General features: G+C 44.5%; 1 protein-coding gene across 1 annotated transcript; it reads left to right on the top strand.

Annotated features, from left to right (window-relative positions):
• The first annotated feature begins 628 nt into the window (after positions 1-628).
• kctd14 (potassium channel tetramerization domain containing 14) lies at positions 629-13157 on the top strand. Its single transcript, XM_043692812.2, has 2 exons — positions 629-735; positions 9424-13157. Exons 1-2 carry the CDS (start codon positions 676-678, stop codon positions 10093-10095), a joined length of 732 nt encoding a protein of 243 aa, XP_043548747.1. The 5' UTR covers positions 629-675; the 3' UTR covers positions 10096-13157.
• Positions 13158-18669: the final 5512 nt, after the last annotated feature.

Raw genomic sequence — 18669 nt, 5'->3', positions numbered from 1 at the left:
CCCTCCAGTATTAGACATTTCAATTCTGGGGAAATGATTCTGACCATCAATTCTATTTATGCCTCTCATAATTTTATAAATTTCTGTCGTGTCCCCTCAACCTCCGCTGCTCCAGAGGAAACAACCTGCATTTTTCTAGCCTCTCCTTATAGCTCATACCCTCTAATCCAGGCAGCATCCTGGTCAACCTCTTCTGCACCCTCTCCAAAGCCTCCACATCCTTCCTGTAATGTGGTGACCAGGATTGAACACGATACTCTAAGTGGGGTCTAACCAAAGTCTTATAAAGCTGCAACATGACACCCTGACTCTTGAACTCAGTTCCCTGAACAATAAAGGCAGGCACGCCATATACCTCTTTACCACCTTATCTACTTGCGTGGCCACTTTAAGGGAGTTATGGACTTGTATGTGGATATGCTTTGTACATTTCTTTAATTGGGCGGGTTCCATTCCACGTTGAATAAACAGCACAGTGTGTGGACTGTGACTTTAAATTCTTGCCTTGCTTCCTCTCTGGCAGGATTGTATTCGTGTCTTTGACTGTGCTGAATGACAATGCTGGCCCGCCCTATTCCACCTGACTGTTTACGTGTGAATTCCTTCAGCAGGTGCCTCTAGTCCTGTATTGCTGAGCAGCTGGAACACACACACACAGACGGACAGACAGACAGAATGAGTTCCACAGGCTCCAGAGGAACCTCTGTGAAACCCAACATGGGCAGCCCCCAAAATGTAAGTTTCAACCTCTGTCTCTGGTTGAAAAGTTACTAATTCTGTAATGGATAGTTTCTAGATTGTTACTTCCTTCTCTCTCTCTCTCTCCTTATCTCCTCTTCTCTCTTTCCTCTCCCTATGTCCCCCTCTCTTTCTCTCCTATCCCTTCTTTTCTCCCTCTTTTTCTCTGTCCCCTGTTTTCAATTGCTCCGCTTTCCCTCCTCTACTCTCTGTTTCTCCCTTTCTCTCTCCCTCTTTCTCTCTGATCACTTCACCTCTTTTTACCCACTCTGCTTTTCTTTCCTTTTCCTCGTTTTGTGTTATTCCGTCTTGCTCTCTCTCCTTTACTCTTACTGTCACCCTTACTATCTTGCTGTCTCTCTGGTAGCAGCTGTGTTTTTGCACAGTGTGGGGGATGGGTACAGATGACTGTCACTGTTTTGTTAAAAAGCTCCTCCCTTTTCCATTCTGGAGTGCAGTGGAGGTAGAGGGATCTCTGTCTCAGTGTGGGTCACTGGTATATAGTGGATCCGGGAGGGCTGATTTCAAAGTTCGACACTCCTAAACCAATTCCTCACGAGATTATGACACGAGATTGGGAAGACTGGGACTATCCTTATTAGAATCTAGAAGCATGAGGTGAGGTCTTATAGAAACATATAAAATTATGAAGTTAATAGGTAAGATAGAAGCAGGGAGGCTGTATCCACTGGCAGGTGAAACTAGCACAAGGGGCATAGCCTCAAAATAAAGGGGAGCAGATTTCGGACTGAGTTGAAGAAGAATTTTTCACCCGAAGGGTCGTAAATCTGTGGAATTCCTTGCTCAGTGAAACAGTTGAGACTATCTCGCTGAATGTTTTTAAGGCAAAGATTTGTGAACAGTCGAGGAATTAAGGGTCATGGTGAGCAGGTTGGTAAGTGGAGCTGAATCCACAAAAAAATCGGCCATGAAACATATTGAATGGCAGAGAAGGCTTGAGGGGGCCAGATGGCCTACTCCTGCACCTATTTATGTTCTTATGTGGTGATGGTGGTGGTGTTGAGATAACGTCACCAGACTAGCAATCCAGAGCTCCAGAATAATAGTTAAGAGATGAGTGTTTAAATCCCACTGTGGCAGATTGAGTTTAACCAAAATCAAAAAGAACCATAGATGCTGGAAATCAGAAACAAAAAACAGAAATTGCAGGAGAAACTCAACAGGTCTGGCAGTATCTGTGGAGAGAAGGCAGAGTTAACACTTCAGATCCAGTGACATTTCTTGAGAACTGACCCTGATTTTCACTGGACCTGAAAGGTTAACTCTTCACAGATGTTGCCAGACCGGCTGAGTTTTTTCCCCAACAATTTCTATTTGGATTTACTGAGTCTGGAGTTAAAAGCAAGTCTGGTGGTGATTTTTTTGGAAAAAAACTCGTCTGGTTCACTAATGTCCTGTAGGAACGGCATTCTTCCATTCTTAGCTGGTCTGTTGCTATGTGACTCCAGACCCACAGCAATGTGCTTGACGCTCAACCACCCTCTAAAAGGGCCATTCAGTTCAAGACATTAGGGATGTCCACATTCCAATAAAAAATCATTTTGTTGAATTTTTAAATGTTCTGGATGGGAGAGGCTTTAACAGGTGGATAGATAAGGAACAATTGATATCTATTTTCTCGGCTTTGAAAATCCAGTTTCTTTGTAATCAATAATAGCCAGCTGATGACCAAATAATGTGAATAGTCACCAACTGGGAAAACACTGACTGTCCAGCAACTGGAATCAACTTCTTCATTAGCAATATTCGAACCATTATATTTTATCTGTCCAGGGGACTCTGAGGGTTGCTCTAGAGTTACACAAAATTACAACACAGAAACAGGCCATTTGACCCCACAGCTGCATGCTGGCATTTATCTGCTCTCCTTACTTAAGAAGGATGTACATGCATCGGAAACAGATCAGAGAAGGTTTCCCAGACTAACATCTGGAATGATGGGTTGTCTTGGAGGGAAAGGCTAAGACTGTTTAGAGACTGTTTAGAGTTGTGTCTGTTAGAGTTGAGAAGATTAAGATGTGACTTGATTGAGTCATACATGATCTTGAGGGGTTTTAACAGGGTGCATGTGGCAGGGATGTTTCCCTTTATGGGGGAATTTAGTTTTAAGAGCTCATTGTTTAAAAATCAGACATTATCTATTTATGACAAAGATGCGGAGAATTTGTTTTCTGAGGATAGTGATTCCTAGAAACTCTCTTCTTGAAAAGGTGGTCGAACATTGAAAGTGGGAACAGAAATAGGCCATTCGGCCCTTCGAGCCTGCTTTGCCATTTCACATGATCGTGTTGATCCCAATTCAGTCCCCTGTTCCTGCTTTCTCCATGCATACCTTTTCAGTTGGCTGGATGGCTGGTTTGTGATCGGCACCACCTCGTGCTCCCGTGAGGAGGTTGAGCAATTCATCAACTTCACCAACACATTCCACCCCGACCTTAAATTCACCTGAACCATCTCTGAGACCTCCCTCCCCTTCCTGGACCTCTCCATTAATGACAACCGACTTGACACTGACATTTTTTACAATCCCACCGACTCCCACAGCTACCTGGATTACACCTCTTCCCATCCTACCTCCTGCAAAAATGCCGTCCCGTATTCCAAATTCCTCCACCTCCGCCATATCTGCTCCCAGGAGGACCAGATCCACCACAGAACACACCAGATGGCCTCCTTCTTTAGAGACTGCAATTTCCCTTTCCACATGGTTAAAGATGCCCTTCAACACATCTCATCCACATCCCACACCTCCGCCCTCAAACCCCACCCCTCCAACCGTAACAAGGACAGAACACCCCCCCCCCCCCGGTCCTCACTTTGCACCCTACCAACCTTCGCATTAACCACATCATCTGCCGACATTTCCGCCACCTTTAAACGGACCCCACCACCAGGGGTATATTTCCCTCCCTACCCCTTTCTGCTTTCCTCAAAGACTGTTCCCTCCGTGACTACCTGGTCAGATCCATGCCCCTCCTACAACCCACCCTCCCATCCTGGCACTCTCCCCTGCCACCACAGGAATTGCAAAACCTACACCCACACCTCCTCCCTCACCTCCATCCAAGGCCCCAAAGGAGCCTTCCACATCCATCAAAGTTTCACCTGCTCATCCACCAATATCATTTATTGTATCCGTTGCTCCTGATGCAGTCTCCTCTACATTGGGGAGACTGGACGCCTCCTCGCAGAGCGCTTTAGGGGAACATCTCTGGGACACCCGCATCAATCAACCACACCGCCCCGCGGCCCAATATTTTAACTCCCCCTCCCACTCTGCTGAGGACATGCAGGTCCTGGGCCTCCACCACTGCCGCTCCCTCACCACCCGACACCTGGAGGAAGATTGCCTCATCTTCTGCCTTGGAACACTTCAACCCTAACACTTCAACCCTAGCACATCAATGTGGACTTAACCAGTTTACTCATTTCCCCTCTCCCCACCTTACCCCAGTTCCAACCTTCTAGCTCAGCACTGTCCTCATAACCTGACCCACCTGCAAATCTCCCTTCCCACCTATCCGTTCCATCCTCCTCCCTGACATATCACCTCCATCCCCACCCCCATTCAGCTATTGTACTCTTTGCTACCTTCTCCCCAGCCCCACCCTCCCGTTTATCTCTCCATCCCGGAGGCTCCTTGCCTCCATTCCTGATGAAGGACATTTGCCCGAAACGTCAATTTTCCTGCTCCTCGGATGCTGCCTGACCTGCTGTGCTCTTCCAGCACCACTCTGATCTAAACTCTGATTTCCAGCATCTGCAGTCCTCACTTTTGCCCAGACCTGTGATAATATCAATAGGCCATTACCACCCCAATGTTTCCCACTCTGATGAGGAAGGGATGAAATTGGGCAAGTTGACCGTAGCAAGAATGTCAATCCCCCTTCTTGCCAACTCACAAAACGTTCTGAGTAAGAGGTTCAATGGGCACCTTTCTCAAGCTAAAGCCCTTCACGCATTAATTGACATCTGAGGGCTTTAATATGCTGATCTCTGCAGACAGACAAGATGCCTAGCTTCCTGACTTGGAAATTGTGGTGACCTATTTATCAGGTCAAGAGAGGTGTCTTCCAATGGCCTCAGTCTGGTGGCTTCTGAAAGCCATGTCTCTCCCCTTGCATCTGACTCTCCCCTGATGGGAAGCTTGTCTTTATCAATCAAGGCATAGAATTTAAGAGCAGGGAGGTTATGTTGGAGCTCTATAGGACTTTGGTGAGGCCACAGCTGGAGTACAGCGTGCAGCTCTATAGAAGGGATGTGATTGCACTGGAGGGGGTGCAGAGGAGATCCACCAGTATGCTGCCCAGGATGGAGCATTTCAGCAGTGGAGAGAGGCTGGGTATACTGGGGTTGTCTTCCTTAGAGCTGAGAAGGTTGAATGGATCTGGATGGAATATATCTGGGGAAATAGATGGGATGAAACATTTCCCTTTTGTAGGAGGAGGTCAATAACTGGGGTGGGGAGAGCACAGTTTTAAAGCAAGGAGCAGGAGGTTTAGAGGGTTTTTGAGGGCAAATAATTTCACCTAGGGGCTGGTGGTTTCCTGGAAATCCCTGCTTAAAAGGCCAGGAGAGGTGAGAACCCTCAAGATATTTAAGAAGTGTTTAGATCAGCACTTTAAAACACTATAGCATACAAGACATAGGCTAAGGGCTGGAAAATGGGATTGAAATAGATGAATGATTAATGACCAGCATGGACACAATGGGCTGAAGGGCCTCCTTCCATGCTGTAAAAACTCTGCAACTCTATCTAATCAGGTCAAGATAATCCATTCACTTTCTGATTAGTTTCTTGGTATATTCATTCTCATTGTTCCGCCCTAAACCACAGCCAAAGGCGTGGAGAGTAGGGGGAGGAATGAAGGGAGGTTGGAGACCATCCGGTGAAACCTCCAACCCAGGAACGTTGGTCAACATCAATTTCCATGTTAGGATAAGGAGTCTTTCTTCAGGCAATTTGAGGGATGGTTGACATCCAAGGAGCCAAATTCTCTCCCTTTGTGCCAGACCTGAGTGCAGACCCTGTTGGGTATTTTCCTTTTGCTCCATGGCACAGTGGCTCAGTGGTTAGCACTGCTACCTCACAGCGCCAGGGATCCTAGTTTGATTCCATCTTTGGGTGACTGTCTGTGTGAAGCTTGCACATTCTCCCCATGTTTGTGTGGGTTCCATTTGGACGGTCTGGTTTCCTCGCACAGTCCAAAGACTTGCAGATTGGTCATGCTAAATTGCCCCATACTACCAGGGATATGCAGGCTGGGTGGGTTAACTATGGGAAATGCAGGGTTACAGGGATAGTGTAGGGGGTGGGTCTGGGTGGAATGCTCTTCAGAGGGTCGGTGTGGACTCGATGGGCCAAATAGCCTGCTTTCATTCTGTAGGGATTGTGTAGTTCTATATCGGTCCCACGTTCTGCCCAGACCACTTAGCTAAATGCTGTCTTGACATTGTAGGCTATCACAGTGCAAAGACTTGGGAGTTCTAGTCCAGGATTCGCTCCAGGTCAACTTGCAGGTTGAGTCAGTAGTTAGGAAGGCAAATGCAATGATGACATTTATTTTGAGAGTACTTGAATATAAAAGCAGGGATGTGTTTCTGAAGCACTATAAGGCTCTGGTCAGACCGCATTTGGAATATTGTGTGCAATTTTGGGCCCCATATCTCCAGAAGGGTGTACTGACCCTGGAGCATGATCAGAGGAGGTTCACAAGACTGATCCCAGGAATGAAAAGCTTAACATATGAGGAAAGTTTGAGGACTCTGGATTTATACTCAATGGAGTTTAGAAGGATGAGGGGAGTGGGTCTAATTGAAGCTATCAGAATACTGAAAGGCGTGGACAGAGTAGATGTTGGGAAGTTGTTCCATTGGTAGGACAGACTAGGACCTGAGGGCACAGCCTTAGAGTAAACGAAAGATCTTTTAGAACAGAGATAAGGAGAAACGTCTTCATCCAGAGAGTGGTGAATCTATTGAATTCACTGCCACAGAAGGCTGTGGAGGCCAGGTCACTGAGTATATTTAAGATAGATAAGTTCTTGATTGTCAAGGGAATCAAGGGTTATGCACTGACGGCAGGAGAATGGAGTTGAGAAACTTATTCACCATGACTGTATGGCGGAGCAAACTCAATGGGCTGAATGGCCTACTCCAAAAATGAATTCTTATGTTCTAAATATATATCCAATTCCTTTAATGGATAAAAGAGCAAATAAAAACAGAAATAATTAGGAGAACTCAGCAGGTCTGACAGCATCTGTGGAGAGAAAGCAGAGTAAACATTTCATGTCCAGTGACCTATCTTCAGAACTAGACCTGAAAAGTTAACTCTGCTTTCACTCTCCACAGATGCTACCAGGCCTGCTGTGTTCTCCTAATTATTTCTGTTTTTGTTTCTGATTTCCAGCAGCTGCAATTCTTTAGGTTCTTTTACCCCTTACTGTGGAAACATCCATCCCATTTCTAACAATGCATTCCAGATCTCATCAACTCCTGTGTAACAAAAGGTTTCTAGATCTTTTTTTACCCAAACATTAAATTTGTCTCCTGATTTTTGGCCTTTATTTCAGCAGAAACTGTTACTCCTTTGTTGTATCAAAACACCTTTATTGAAGGGCCTACTCCCATTGAATGTAACGACATTACTAGTGATTGAAGGGCATTGTACTCTTTTCAATGGGGGTGAGTATTACTGGCTGATTCCAGTCCATCCCTACTTCCCTTGAACTAAGTAACATTCTTGACAATTTCAGCAAGTTAGTACATGCATTTAGGCCAGACGAGGTAAGGATGGCAGATTTCCTTCCTTAAAGGGCACTAGTGAACCAGGTGGGTTTTTACAAAGACTGATAATTCCACACTCACCATCACTAGGGTCCCTACAATGTGGGGGCAGGCATTTCGGCCTATTCACAGCAATTCACCAAAGAGCATACCCCACAGACCTGACCCTCCTACCCCTGTATTTCCCAAGGCCAATCCATCTAACCAGCACACCTTTGGACTGTGGAAGGAAAGCAGAGCACCCACACAAACACAGGCAAACTCCGCAAAGACACTCACCCGAGGGTGGAATTGAACCCAGGTCCTGTGAGGCAGCATTGCTAACTATTGAGCCAGTCTGCTGCTGCCCAATAGCTTGTGATTCAAAATGCATGCACTGAACTTAAACTACAGCAGCTGCTGTGGTGGATTTGAACTCCATGGCATTGGATTGTAGTCCAGCAACATTACCATTCTGCCACCATCTCACAGGTCGTGGCTCTACTATCTAATTCCTAGTACAGTGGAATTGTCCTTGTCCGCGTCCCTCAGTCTGCATGTTCAGGCATGGCCTAATGGACTGTGGTCATTCTTATCGGAGTCACCATGGACAGATGTGTCTGTGACAGGAAGGCTGGTGTGGCTTTCATCAAGGAGGTCAGTCTTGCATGTTGGGTCCCTCACCAAATTGATTCCTTAGTCCATGGGTGATCCACTGAGCCGCTGGCCACTAAGGGAATTAGTTAATATCCAGGATCAGACTTAGCAAAGGCACTCTAGCTGCACCCTTAAGGAACTGTTTTTCACACCAATCTTCAAACTACCCTATTCATTGAACTCAATTTCACCTCTTCTCATTTGAATTCACAACTTTTGACTTGCTAGCCTGGTAGCAAAAACCTGGAATGTTCACCTCCAAAAATAAATAAGTTGGGGCTAGATTGATTAAAAATTGTTAGATTTTGGAACCGAGGTGAGGAGATGGATTTAGGTGATTCAGTTATCATTTAGTGGCATGAAACAGTCTCGAGGGACTGAATGGCCAATGCCTGTTCCTATGTTGCTGTAACAATATTTCATATTGCTCAAACATTGCTGAGCTGACCAATGTGAGCATTGCAATGTTTGAACAACTAACAATTGTCATCTCCAAATGGAAATGGAATGTTTGGGCTGTGCCTTTACCTCAGGATGACTCAGCCAACAAGCATTTACAGGAAGTTCCCCACTGCTAACACAATGAGAGTATCGCAGTCTTAACAGACCATCAATAAAAGGACTAGGGTAGTGATAATGTCACTGAAGTAGGAATCCAGAATCCCAGGGTAATATCCTGGGGATGCAAGTTCAAATCCCACACAGGAGAGGAAATCAAATTCAATTTTATAAAGCTAACTTCACGTAAAAACCCATTTAATGTCTTTTAGGGAAGGAAATCTGTCGTCCTTAGTGTATTTGGCCTACATGTGACTTCAAACCCACAGTAACATGGTTGACTCTTAATTGCAATTACTAAGGGCAATAAATGTTGGCCCTGCCAGTGATTCACATCCTGAATGAATGAAATTTTATTTTTAAAATTCTAATTAATTTGATTAGTACAATGGTTGCCTACTTTGTCATCTGTAATTTGGAAAGCTGTAATATTCCAGATTCATTAATTGAATTTGCATTCGGTCCGGATTTGTTGATTCCCAATGCTTTGAGTTCACAGTCACTCCTGAGGAATAGGCAGAAGTGGGTACTGCTGGGGATTAGAGTCACTCCTGAGGAATGGCTATTTGGTGAGGTGGGGACCTTGGGATCCATGAGCCAGGATGAATGAAGAGTGTGGGGGGTGCAGAAAGACAGGATTGTAACTTCTCCAGGTTCATTCTTCTTGTATTGTTTCTCTAGGCTTCGTCAGTGATCAACCTGAACGTTGGGGGTCACATTTACTCCACTGCTCTTGGAACTCTGCTCAAGTATCCACGGTCCAAGCTGGCCGAGATGTTCAGCGGCCCGTCCAGACCCAAGGTGGACTCGGAAGGGAGGTACTTCATCGACCGGGATGGGACTCACTTCAAGCACGTGCTTGACTTCCTCCGGGGCCAAGACCCCGTGCCCAGTCTGGCCCAGGTGGTCTACCAGGAAGCCTTGTTCTATGGCATCGAGCCCTTGGTCAAGCTGCTGGAGGACTCACCCAAGATCTTCGGCGAGATGGTGGGCCGGAGGCAGTTCCTGGCCAGGGTGCCCAATTACCAGGAGAACATTGAGGTGATGGTGCGGGTGGCCAGGGCGGAGGCTGTGGCTTCTCGCCAGTCCACTGTAACAGTGTGCGTGGTCAGAAACGAGGAGGATGCAGCCAAATGCCACGAGGCAGTGAATGGCCTGGACACAGACAAGGAGTCGGTGGTGAGATTCGGACCCTGGAAAGCATCTCCATCCATCTCTGACCTACTCTACTGCATCAAATTGGACATCGAAAGCAAAGGCTACAGTGCCTCCTACAGGCCTCATGAGATAGGGAAAGGGTTCCTTGTTCGACCTTGCGAATTCCTCTACAAATTCACCTTTACGTGGTGGTAATACTCAATGTATGACCACATCGCCTACCTAGGAGGCATAGGACAATCAGAATATTGTGCAATTGTATGTGTGAAGCGAGGATGTTGCATTTTGAAGCTAAACGAGAATCACAGAATGATAAAGCACACAAGGCCATTCTGTCTGTAATGTCTGTGTCAGCTCTTCGGAAGAGCTGTCCGACAAATCTCCAACACTTCCCCATAGTCCTAAAAATTTCTCCTTTTTGAATGTTTACCCAATTCCCTTTTGAAAACTACTGTTCAATCTGGATCCACCATCTTTACACACGTCATGTTCCAGATCATGACAACTCACCAAACATCCCATCCACTGACTGTAAATTTGGGCTCATTGGTACTGACAGACCTGCCACTGAAAATACAGTGTGGCTCCAAACTAACTACATCCTGTACCAGCATGTCTATCTGCACTGTTACTTTCTTCAGCTGTAATGCTGTTGTACTATTAAATGGACCCTGTGTTCTTTCTTTTTAATTTCCAACACACAAGGACAACTCAGGGAAATGAGGGACTATACGGCCCTTAAGGGAGCTCTAGGAACGATCTCCAATCTGATTTATTTAATCTGACATACAAGGTGTTTAAACACCTTCGACCCAGACATATCTATCCACAGATATCTGCTTCATCACAGCAGTACTCAAACCCATATGACTAGAGAATCTTTCATTGTTTATTTAATTTGTTCTCAGACATTACGGCGCACAGTAGCAGGTGTGCCTCTCGGTCATTATCCGTTGACACCCTGGATTCCTATATGTACAATTATCACTCATGTTGATCCTCCATGGAATTTAAAGCACTTTGCACATTTTTAAAAGCAATATTTTATTAGACTTTCAATCATCTTCCAACTGCCTCTGCCGTGGCAGAGACGGAGAGTGAAATTCACCCAGTTAGGAAAACGGGAGGGGGAGTTCATTGGAGTTAGCAACTAATGCACACAAGAGAAGGTGCGCAGGAACGTTGCTGATTTAGATTTCTAGCATCCATGGTATTTTGCCTTCATTCAAAAATTATTTTAAGTTTAGCAAGGCGACATCGTTATGGACTAGGCCATACCTCCTCAAAATATTTCAAGAAAGTAGCCTGGACCCTAAATTTGCTCTCTCTCCTTTTCTCTTGCTTCTCTCTTTTCTCTGCCTTTAATTGTAATTCAAACCATTTCATTCCTGTTGCCCTTTCCTTGTCTTTTGCCTCTAACTCAAGCTGCTTCATTTTCAATTAAATTTTAGTCATCTCCAAAGATTCTGATGGTGTTACCAGTAAACTTAAATGCTGAGCTATTGCTATAATTATCTCTCCTTTCCTCACAGAAAGAGGCAGCTCCAACTCTAGATTGTCTGCTAATTCCAGTAGCTTGGTTTTATTCACCTTTTCCAGGGCCCCCAAAGTCACTTCTTCCCCTCCCCAGAAAACTCTTGGTGACTGAAAGAACGGGGCACAACCCAAGCACTGTTTAAACCAACTGAATTCAACACCGAGAACAAAAGGCATTAACATCCACCACTCGCTGCCTTCCAGTCCAGCAACCCTAATCCCAAATAGGAACTATGGAACAAATCCCGCAAAGAGCTCCCAATCTGTTATGGACCAAGCCAGACTGCCTCAAAACATTGCAAGACATTAGCCCAGACCCTAACTTTGCTGATTGTTTTAAGTAGGTGTACAGTAGATATTCCAGGAGTGGTGCAGCTGGCCCAACCACTTAGTTTTAAACAAAACCAAATTTATTTGCAAGATTACCGAATGAAACACAAACAGAAGAGAACAGAATACGGAATAATGTAACCTCTCCAAAAACCCAACAGATTATGCCAACTTAATGGTGCTGTTCCAAATATGGGGATTGTTGCAAGTATTTGGAACAGCACCATTAAGTTGGCAGGGAGATTCAGCGAGGAACACCTTGTTTCATGTAGCTGTATCTTTGACCAGCAGCCTCAAAACTGACTGACTGCTTTCTCTGAATAGCCAGACTACTAAAACCCAAACCAAACCAGAGAAAAGCTCAGCTGGGAGATCTGACCACTCCCCTTTTGTTGAATAAGTGTTTTATTTTCAAAACAGGTAGATCAACTCCAGGCATTTCAGAACCTGCGTCTTTACAACCTCCTAAAAAAAAACCCAAGGACAACATAACCTTGTTAAAGGAGCAACATCATCACAACATGGGGAAATGCACTAAGTGCATTGCTAATGAGTTATGGCTCATGAATGAATGGGAGATGGTGATGATGTTATTAAACTAGTAATCCAGGGTTACAGGCTAATGTTTTGTAGATGTAGGTTCAAATCTTATTCAAATGAACTTAAATACAGTGAATAAAACTGGAATGAAATGTTGGTCTTAGTTTCATGGTCTCCACTCCTATCATCAATTGTTGTAAAACCCCTTCTGGTTCACTAATCCCTTTTTACGGAAGGTATTCTTCTGTCCTTACCTGGTCTGGTCTATATGTGACTCCAGACTCACAGCTATGGGATTGACTCTTAACTGCCCCTCTGAAATAGCCCAGTAAGAGGGCACTTAGGGATGGGCAACAAAAATTGACCTTGCCATTGAGGCCCATATCGCACGTAAAAATATCTAAACAAGTGGGCAATGGCTTGAATTGACACAAATGGACGAATGGCCAATCAACATGGAAGTCGACAGAAATGGGAATTGGATGGTTTGTAAGAGGAGAGTCACGATTGGCCCGTTTACCTTCACAGCTGCTCCTGGACTGACATCAGCCCTCAGCTTGCCACGTTCTGTAGTGGCAAGATGTCGGCCTCGAAATGGGCTGAGCTGCCTCGCTGCAGGACCAGGCATGTTCTACCTGTGGGTCAGCTGTGCCCCTGCAGTCAAGCCCTGCCTCTGATCAGAAAGACATTTAATTATGTCACAGTGAAACTCGGAGCAATGATGCATTCTCCAATTGCAGTTGGGTGTGGTGTACTCTGCGTGGTTGGTCTAGGTTTGAGGAATCAGATTGGGTAATCTGCTAAATATGTCTGTTGCTAAATCTATTAAAGAATGATAAGTATTCTATTGACCACCCCTGTGGAGTATTATATGTTTCTTTGACAATGCAAATTTTGGCAAGAATGGAATTTGTTATCATTCCTGCAGCTGTGGATAACTAGAACTGACTACTGTTTTTACTTCAGATTTCCAGCATCTGCAGTTCTCTATTTTTATTTTAATTGCATCAGTACAGACTATGGGTGGTCTTGTGGTGTGATGGGTAGTTTAGGCTCTGCGGTCAAGCATCACCTCAGGGCTCGATGGTGGTGAATGGTGCTTCATAATCACCACGTGCAAACGTGGCCTGATTATCATCATAGAATCCCTATAGTGTGGAAGCTGGCTATTCAGCCCATTCTAACCCTCTGAACAGCATCCCATTCAGATCCACCCTATCCCTCTAACCCTGCATTTCCCATGGCTAATCCAACCAATCTGCACATCCCTGGACATCGCGTGCAAGTTTGCATGGCCAATCCATCCAACCGGAGCACCCGGAGGAAACCCACGCAGACATAGGGAGAACATGCAAACTCCACACAGACAGTCGCCCAAGGGTGGAATTGAATCCGGGTCCCTGGCACAGTGAGGCAGCAGTGTTAACCACTGACCCACCCCATGTAAATCCTTCTGATATATCTGCAGCAGCTATTAAAATAGGATAGTTTCCTAGTTAGAGAGAATGATGTGAATCAGAGCTGCAACAAAACAGCCTCCCCATTTTAAAAAGAAATTCCATGTATAGGTCTTCACCATAAGCAAGGGGCGGTGATAGTCTAGTCGTATAATTGCCAGATTGTTAATCCAGAGGACCCAGATTCAAATCCAACCAGAATCTGAAGTCAATAAAATTCTGCAGTTATGAGTCTAATGATGAAGATGAAAACATTATTAATAATCAGCAAAAACTCATCTGGTTCGCTAATGTCCTTTAGCGAAGGATATCTGCCATCCTTACCTGATCTAGCCTACATGTGACTCCAGACTCACAGCAGTATGATTGATTCTTAACTGCCCTCTGGGCAATTATGGATGGGTAATAAATGCAGGCCTGGCCAGTGATGCCCTTGTCCTACAAACACATTTTTAAAAAAAGTATCGTCCTCCTTTCGAGGGACCACTGTACAGCATACCACCTTTGTATTTATTTTATTTTGCACTTTCTTGAGGAAATTGGGCAAAACAAAACTCCAAAGTATAAGACACCCCTTGGCCTTTTGTTTTATCATGAAGCTGAAACCAGTGATGGAGATAAACTCGCGAGGCATCGAAATTGATGCACAATAGGAATAGAAAATATGGGAACATGTGTTTTAGATTAGATTAGATTAGATTACTTAGATTAGATTACTTACAGTGTTCTAAGGACAACATACAACCTGTTGTACTAAATCCACTTGTGTGCTTATTTAAATTGCAAAGGTTTACCTAAATAGACACAACATATATTAACACTCCTCCCCTCAAATGGTTTATTTGTTTTTGAAATCTTTGGGTCTATTTGCATTCACAAAGAATCTGGGATATTGTCACTTCCCCAGTTCCATCCACGCTGCCGTATTCCCCAGTCTTACTCCACCCCGCACTGCCCAAAGCAGGCTATTCAGCCCAACCAATCCATGATAGCATTTATTCTCCACTTGAGCCCTTCCCTTCTCAGCTTTCCTCATTGAAGTCTAACAGCAGAATCCTGTTTCCCCTTTTCCCTCATGGGTTTATCTACACGATTCATTTCAACTAGTCCATGTGGTAGCAAGTTCTACATTGTCTCTACTTGCTTGGCAAAGACACTCCTAGCAAATTGGATTATTTCGTGACCATTACCATTTCATATATTTTCAATTTCTAGCTTTTCCCTCACAGAAGGGAACATTCTGTCTGCCTGCACTCTATTGAAAGCTTGCATCATTTTAACGTCCTCTATAAGCTCAGCCCTTGATTTTCTGTTTCCAAGGGAAAAGAAATTTAGCCCAATTATGGTTTTATAGATATGACTTGCATTCCTAGTGTCAACCTAGTAATTGTTTTTTCGTAGAATTGCAATTGTACACAGTACACCAGGTGTTGTCTGACCAAAGTTCAAATTATAAATTTAGTGTAAATGTTTTCACTTCACAAATCTATTATTCTAAAAATAAATACTAATATTTGTTTTATATCAGAATCTAGATTAAAGTATGATCGTGGACTGATCTTCTTTTGGGAAGATGGTGGCCTAGTGGTATTATCACTAGACCACAGACCCAGGTAATGTTCTGGGGACTTGGTGTTCAATCCCACCATGGCAGATAGTGAATTTGGGTTCAATAAAAACAAATTAAATTCAATCAGTTAAGAGTCTAATGTTGAAGGTGTAACCAAAGTCAGTTGTTGGGGGGAAAACCCATCTGTTTCATTAATGTGCTTTAGGGAAGGAAACTGCCATCCTTACCTGGTCTGGTCCACATGTGACTCCAGACCCACAGCAATGTGGCCAATTCTTAACGTGTTCAAAATAACATGACAGCATAGCTTTATAGTGATGTGCTAACAAAGCAGGCAGGGTTGGAGCAAACGTTTTCAGTCAGGGAGTAGTCAGGGTCAGGATGGCACTGCTGGAAATGTGGTGGAGGCAGCTTCAATTGAGGCATTCAAGAGGGGGACTTTCGATGGTGTGGAAGGATATGGGGAAAAGGCAGGAGATTGGCACTATGTAAGAGAACCAGTACAGGCACCATGGGCTGAGTGGCCCTCTCCTGCACTTGAACAATACTGTGACAACATTTTAAAAGTATTTGGAGATGGAGCTGAAGTGCCATAATCTTTGGAATGTAGAGCAAGAGCTGGAGATTGGGACAAGCTGAAGGTTTCTGTGCTGATCCATAAGGAAATAATGGCCACCTGTGGCACTGGAACCTTCTACGATTTCGAACTGCAGAGTTGTGGTGTCAAAAATCTTTTTGTTTTTGCCTTCAAGACAGATACAAATGTTTGTGCGGTCCTGTTATGTAGCAATGCCTTTTCCTAACTCAGAGATGGAAATGTGTTGCTGGAAAAGCGCAGCAGGTCAGGCAGCATCTAGGGAACAGGAGAATCGACGTTTCGGGCATTAGCCCTTCTAAAGGCTAATGCCCGAAACGTCGATTCTCCTGTTCCCTAGATGCTGCCTGACCTGCTGCGCTTTTCCAGCAACACATTTCCATCTCTGATCTCCAGCATCTGCAGACCTCACTTTCTCCTTTTCCTAACTCACCCTCCTCTGTTTATTCTCTGGGTGTCACTGGGAATTAGGGAAGCCAGGATTACGAAAATCAAACCTGATCGAGAACAGCAGCAACCCTACAATGGGACATGTCACAAAGATGGTAGGAAAAGGTTTGTTGGTCAGCTCAGCCCCAGGCACCATCCTGCTCTGAGAAACCATGAGTAAAATCTCTCAAGATGCTTCACAGGACCATTATCAACCAAAACATGATTTAGATTTAGATTTATTTAATATTGTCACTTGTACCAGGTACAGTGAAATATAGATAATGTCACCACGTTCCAGCACCATCTTAGAAACATAGAAGATAGGAGCACGAGGAGGCCATTCGGCCCTTTTAGCCTGCTCTGCTGTTCATCACAATCTTAGCTGATCATCCAACTCTTGGATTACAGAATCAATTTCTTTTTCTTTATTCACAGGATGAAGGCATCACTGCCTAGGTCAGCATTTATTGCCCAAACGGCAATTGAGAGTCAACTGCATTGCTGTGGGCCTGGAGTCACATGAAGGCCAGACCACATAAGAATGGCAGTTCCTTCCCTATATGACATTAGTGAATCAGATGGGTTTTCCTGACAATCAATTCATGGTCATTATTAGACTCTTAACTCCAGATTTTTACTGAATTTAAATTCTTCCATCTGCCATTCAAACCAGGGTCCCCAGAATATTACCTGGGTCTCTGGATTAATTGGAAGAAGGGCTTATGTCTGAAACGTCGATTCTCCTGTTCCTTGGATGCTGCGCTTTTCCAGCAACACATTTCCATCTCTGGATTAATAGCCCAGTGATAATATCACTATGCCACTTCTCCAAACTCGCTACCACTATGCCATCGCCTCGACCTAATAAATTTTATAAATTGTACAATACTGAATGAATTAAGATTAAATTGATATTACTAAAACGGAAACAGCTTCAAAGGTTCGTCTTTCCCTCTCTGTAACTGAGACCCTCTCTGCCCCTCCAGCCCCCGCCATCTGACATCGTCCGGGCAACGTGCTCCTTTTCTGCTGCCACTGGTGTCGTCACTCCCGTGTCCGCCCCATCCGAGCTGGAGGCGGTCATGCTGCATGGATCCCACATCTCCCCGACGCTGGACACCAACTGACGGGGTCCTGGCTCCGACTCGATCAATCTGGCATGACTTCTGACCCAGTCAAGGATCTCAAAGTCAATAAGATCCACCTGATTCCAATCACTCCGGTGACCAGGGTGGGGTGAAGTCTTAGGATAAGGGCCCGATCAATTTGGACTGAGATGAGGAAAGATTGGTACACTCAGTGGGCTGTGAATCTGTGGAATTCTTTACGAGCTGTTTGTGGATGTTCTATTATTGATTACACTTAAGGCTTGGACAGACAGAGTTTTGGATTTTCAGGGTATCGAGGGATTGGGGAAGTGGGTAGGAAAGTGGAATTAAACTCAAAATCAGTCCACGATCATACTGAATGATGAGCAGACTTGATGGGCTGAAAACTCTACTCCTGCTCCTATATCTTATGCCTTAAATGAAGTTGTTACTGATTGTCAAAAAGAAAGCCATCCAGTTCACTAATGCATTTTAGGGAAGGAAATCTGACAACATGGCATAGCCTGGCCTACAGGTGACTCCAAACCCACAGCCACATGTTTTAATTGCCCTCTGAAATGGCTCAGCAAGTCGCTCAGTTCAGGGGCAATTAGGGAAGGGTAACAAATGCTGGCTTGGTCAGTGATGCCCGCAACTTAGGAAAGGATGCAATTCAAAACAGCAAGCCTTTGGCAAAGTTTTGCCCAAGAGCTCTTTCACCACTATTCACTATGTTGCTTTGAACAACAACAACAATTGCATTCACAAAGCACCTATTATATCACACTATGAACTATCCAGTACACTTTACAGGAAGGTTATCGGACAGAATTTGACACTGAGGCATATGAAGCGGTTATGGACAGGCAGACAACAAGTAGGTTAAAGGAATACATTTGAAACATTGTCTTAAAGGAGGATAGAGAGGTAGAAGCTTTAGGGAGGGAGTTCCAGAGCTTAAAGCGGAAATATCTGTCAAGAGTGCACTGATTAAAACTGGGATGCTCAGGAGGATGGAATTGGTGGAACATCGAGATCTCAGAGAGTTGTTAAAGCTTAGGCATGAGGCCATTGAGGAATTTGAACAAAGAGTTGAAAATATTTTGATGTTTTAATCATGTTTCGCTGATCCAACTCCAGTTTCCTCTCTTTTTTCCCCTTAACCATTGATTTCCTTACTGATTAGAAGTCTGAACCTTGAATATGAGTCAAGAAGTGTAG

This window comes from Chiloscyllium plagiosum, unplaced genomic scaffold (genome assembly GCF_037043375.1).
Source record: "Chiloscyllium plagiosum isolate Xiang-an unplaced genomic scaffold, Cpla_swu_hap1 HiC_scaffold_6, whole genome shotgun sequence".
NCBI lineage: Eukaryota > Metazoa > Chordata > Chondrichthyes > Orectolobiformes > Hemiscylliidae > Chiloscyllium > Chiloscyllium plagiosum.
Note: the sequence above shows the minus strand (reverse complement) of the source record. Positions and strands in the feature narration are given on the sequence as shown.

Excerpts from the sequence above, each read along its gene's own strand:
- kctd14 (XM_043692812.2), top strand. The coding sequence starts at position 676 with ATGAGTTCCACAGGCTCCAGAGGAACCTCTGTGAAACCCAACATGGGC. Across the intron at positions 736-9,423 it reads ACATGGGCAGCCCCCAAAAT|GCTTCGTCAGTGATCAACCT; the intron begins GTAAGTTTCAAC and ends TTGTTTCTCTAG.